At 40.1% G+C, this 4,228-nt stretch overlaps 1 protein-coding gene across 1 annotated transcript; it reads right to left on the bottom strand.

Annotated features, from left to right (window-relative positions):
- Positions 1-2,340: 2,340 nt before the first annotated feature.
- On the bottom strand, positions 2,341-4,017 carry ZCCHC13 (zinc finger CCHC-type containing 13). The gene has a single exon (XM_047765153.1). It carries the CDS (start codon positions 3,717-3,719, stop codon positions 3,204-3,206), a length of 516 nt encoding a protein of 171 aa, XP_047621109.1. The 5' UTR covers positions 3,720-4,017; the 3' UTR covers positions 2,341-3,203.
- Between the last annotated feature and the right edge of the window lie 211 nt (positions 4,018-4,228).

Genomic DNA, 4,228 nt, shown 5'->3' with positions numbered 1-4,228 from the left:
ATATTTGGATCATGTGTTTTTATCCATTCTTTCAATATCTGTCTTTTCACTGGAGAGTCTATTTACACTTGAAGTAATTACTGATAAGGATTTCTGTAATTTTGCAATTTGTTTCCTATATGCTTCACAGCTTTGTCCCTTATTTTCTGAATTATTGTCTTCTTCTGTATGTTTAGGAGATGTTTTGTAGTAAAATGTTTAAATTCCTTCCTCATTTTTTTTTAAACTAAAGAGGGAACTTGTGACTTGTTTGTAGGGAGAAAGTGCTACTCACCTCCAGCTGAAAGTTTTCACACAGATATGGGTGCCTATTGATTCCTGAACTTTGTTTTTGTTCCAGAAGGAAGAAAAATAATTTGTATGGGAAAAGTTCCAATTTTAAATGTTGGCATCTAATTCATGAATGCTGTTAAACAGTGCATAGGTCAAACTAAACATATTTTGGATCTGATTCAGTAACAGGGCTACCATTTTGTAAATTCTGGCCCAGAGTACTGGTGAGTCAAAATAAGGCTTCTTTTCCTTTGAGACTAGAAAAGATGCCTTAAAGGAATGTAAAGAGGACTTAAACACTGAGTGTGTCCTTGGATATAGCCTCTTTCTCGCCTCCAACTCTGGGCCAAACTCCTGAGGGCATGGGAAATGAAATGCCAGATTGAGGGGATTCAAAAGCAGATTCCTTTCTTCCTCTTTTCCTAAACAGACTTCAGCACTGTGATGAGACTCAAGAATTTGTTTGGCTCAGTGTGATATAGAAGTTTCCAATTGTGTCTTGGCAGATTGGACTGAGATTGCCCCATTTAGGGGATGGGAGTGTGACTGAGTTTATCTTGTTGAGAGTACGGAGAGTAACAGAATCAATTTCTAGGAGCCCAAGAGGGTCACAGAAGTTGGAACTCAGCTAAACTGAAAGGGTCTTTCAGATGGGGATGAAGAGTTATACATCAAGTCTTATGGAGGTTCATAAAAGAATGTGTCTTCAGTTATAAAATCAGTTACATTTCTTTGACCAGTTGAGTTTATGGACCAAAAATTGTACTCTCTACCATCCCTCCTGTTATAAATTCTATCACATCTTAGGTTTGATATGTAGGATTATCCTATTATTTTGTAAATAATTTTTTATTACAACCTCAATTTTCTCTTGATACAATAGTTACCTCTCCCCATCCCGGGTTTCATCTAGAATTTAAAATTACTTTTTTGGCATTCCCATCATGGCTCAGCAGTTAATGAATCTGACTAGCATCCATGAAGACACAGGTTCGATCCCTGGCCTTGCTCATTGTGTTAAGGACCCAACGTTGCCGTGAGCTGTGGTATAGGTTGCAGATCCTGTGTTGCTGGGGCTGTGGCTGAGGCCAACAGCTACAGCTCCTATTTGACCCGTAGCCTGGGACCCTCCATATGCCACAGGTGTGGCCCTAAAAAGAAAAATAAATAAATAAAACTGCTTTTTCTTCCCACTCCTGGGCATCTACCCAGAGAAAACCACGACTCACAAAGACACATGTACTTCAATGTTCATTGCAGCACTATTTACAATAGCAAAAACATGGAAACAACCTAAATGTCCATCGATAGAGGAGTGGATCCAGAAGAAGTGGTACATATACACAATGGAATATTACTCAGCCATTAAAAAGAACGAAATACCAGCATTTTTAGCAACATGGATGGACCTAGAAACTATCATGCTAAGTGAAGTCAGCCATACAATGAGACACCAACATCAAATGCTTTCACTGACATGTGGAATATGAAAAAAGGACAGACTGAACTTCTTTGCAGAACAGATACTGCCTCACAGACATTGAAAAACTTATGGTCTCCAAAGGAGACAGTTTGGGGGGTGGGGGGTTGTGCTTGGGTTGTGGGATGGAAATCCTGTGAAATCAGATTGTTATGATCATTATACAACTACAGATGTGATAAATTCATTTGAGTAATTTAAAAAAAGAAAAAGAAAAAATAAAAGAAAAAAATTGCTTTTTCTATTTTATAGAACTTCAGTTGTTTTTCAGATGTGATTTTTAAATATGGATCCCATGAAGTTCCCTGGTGACTCAGCAGATTAAGGATCTGGCATTGTTACTGCTCTCATGCGGGTTTGATCCCTGGCCCAGGAACATCCACATGCCAATAATAATAATAATAATAATAATAATAACTGGATCCCAGCATATGGTCAGGGAAAACACATTTTTCACAAATGCCTAAACATAAATTTTCGTATCTGTGAAAATGTATGTCTTTGAAATTACCAAAGTCCCAATCTATGTTTAATGTTAATATTTATATCAATTTCCTTAATATTTTTAAAAATACGTAAGTCCAAATTTTGCCACCAATATCTACATGTCCATAATTTGCTGCTAAGATTTTTTGTTTGTTTGTTTTCTCATTGCTCTTTCTCAAAGCTGCTTACACACATACTATACATGCAATGGTTTCTTTTCATTGTACTATAAACTCTATGGGACTTCCCATGTGGCTCACAACATAACTACTATACACTCTATGTAGGACCAGATAGGGGTATCTTCCAATGTTATTTCAAAGCTAATGAGGTCAAATAAATCGAAGCAATCACTATACAATACAGTTAAAAGTTACTTTGGCAGGGTCATACACATTTCTAGAATCAGTTTTATTTCTGCAATGAATCTCTGAGGAAATGTCACCTCCTCAGGGTGCCTTGTGTACCTAAGACAGAAACATATGTTCCCCCTCCCCCATACACACTCTCTATCCTTTTACCTGGTATTCTTTTTTTCTCTATAGCAATTTATCTTCATCTGACACACTATATATATTACTTGTTAGATTCTAGGCCTGTGTTTGCAAACTTGGTTTAATTTGTTCACTGATATATCTCTAGCTCCTCCAACAGTGGCTGGTACACGGTAGCTCTTAATTAAATGTTAAATCAAAATACATCCAAAGAATCTAGAAATTGCCTCATGTTCAGGATGTTCAATGATCAGATTCGTCAGTGGTGCAGAAACACATTAATTATAAAACATCTACAAGTGAGTAACTTTTTTTGTTTTTTCCCAGTCCTTTCCTCTTTTAACATGGTAATTGAAGTTCACTGGTCTTTAGTTGCCTCAGTCCATCAACCTTTGGTCAGAGAAGAAGTTTCAGAGAAAATACTACAATTATCAATCAGCAAAAGGAGGTGGGAGGGACAAAGGGAAAAATTAAGTGGTAGTTTCAATGGGGCATTCCCGGGCTAGATGGCCCGATTGGCCACAGCGGTAGCAGTTGACTTCGCTTGGCTTGCTGCAGTTGATGGCCACATGGCCGGTCTCACCACAACGGTAACACCTGACTTGGGTGCAGTCTTTCTGAATGTGGCCACGTTCGCCGCAAGAGTAGCACTTCTGCTCTTCCTGACGGTCACAGTCACGCGCCAGATGGCCTGGTCGGCCACAGGTGTAACAGCACTGGTCTCTCTCTCGCTTAGGCTCCATACAGTCTTTGGCGATGTGGCCACTTTTCCCACAGTTGTAGCAGATGTCCTCCTGAAGGTCACAGTTCTTAGCATGATGACCAGGCTCACCGCAGCGGTAACAGATGACAGGTAGGGTGGTGGAACTGCAATGAGGCCCTCGGCCACGGCCTCTACTTCCGCGCCCTCGAGCTCCTCCTCCCTTAGGGCATCCCCGGGCCCAGTGGCCAGAGCGTCCACACTTGAAGCATTCCTTATTGCTCATGGCTGCGGTGAGATCTTCAGGTGAGCTGGCCTACCTACCTCTGCCCCAAGGCCCCGACGCAGGTCCTCTAATGGCGGCTTAGACAGAAGTGGCTGTTTTTCTCTACTGGCCTCAGCGACGTCACACAAGGTTTGCGCATGGCCCCATTCATACGTCACAGATTTTTCAGCCGCCCTATCTGCCTGACTTTCCTCTCGTCCTTTAAGCCAAAAGCAGGTCTGAGTGGCGATTTCTGTTTAAAAGACAAAACAAAACATACAAACAAACAAAAAAACCCACTTGGGTCGTTAAGTTTGAGTTGATCGCTTCTTGTTCAGAAAATGTGCATTGTAGGATTTCTTATAATTGACTTAGGCTTTCTTTCCAGTTTTTATAGATGCGCTAGGGACATAGGAAAAATATGTATGAGATGTATCAAATCCAGTAAATGAGAGAAGCAAATTATGACAAATTATAGTAAGCCATTTTGGGGAAGGGTGTTTAAAAAAAAATATGTGTCCATAAAAATA

This window comes from Phacochoerus africanus, chromosome X (genome assembly GCF_016906955.1).
Source record: "Phacochoerus africanus isolate WHEZ1 chromosome X, ROS_Pafr_v1, whole genome shotgun sequence".
Lineage (NCBI taxonomy): Eukaryota > Metazoa > Chordata > Mammalia > Artiodactyla > Suidae > Phacochoerus > Phacochoerus africanus.
Note: the sequence above shows the minus strand (reverse complement) of the source record. Positions and strands in the feature narration are given on the sequence as shown.

Bases quoted from the DNA above. Each gene is read 5' to 3' on its own strand.
- ZCCHC13 (XM_047765153.1), bottom strand. From the start codon at position 3,719: ATGAGCAATAAGGAATGCTTCAAGTGTGGACGCTCTGGCCACTGGGCC.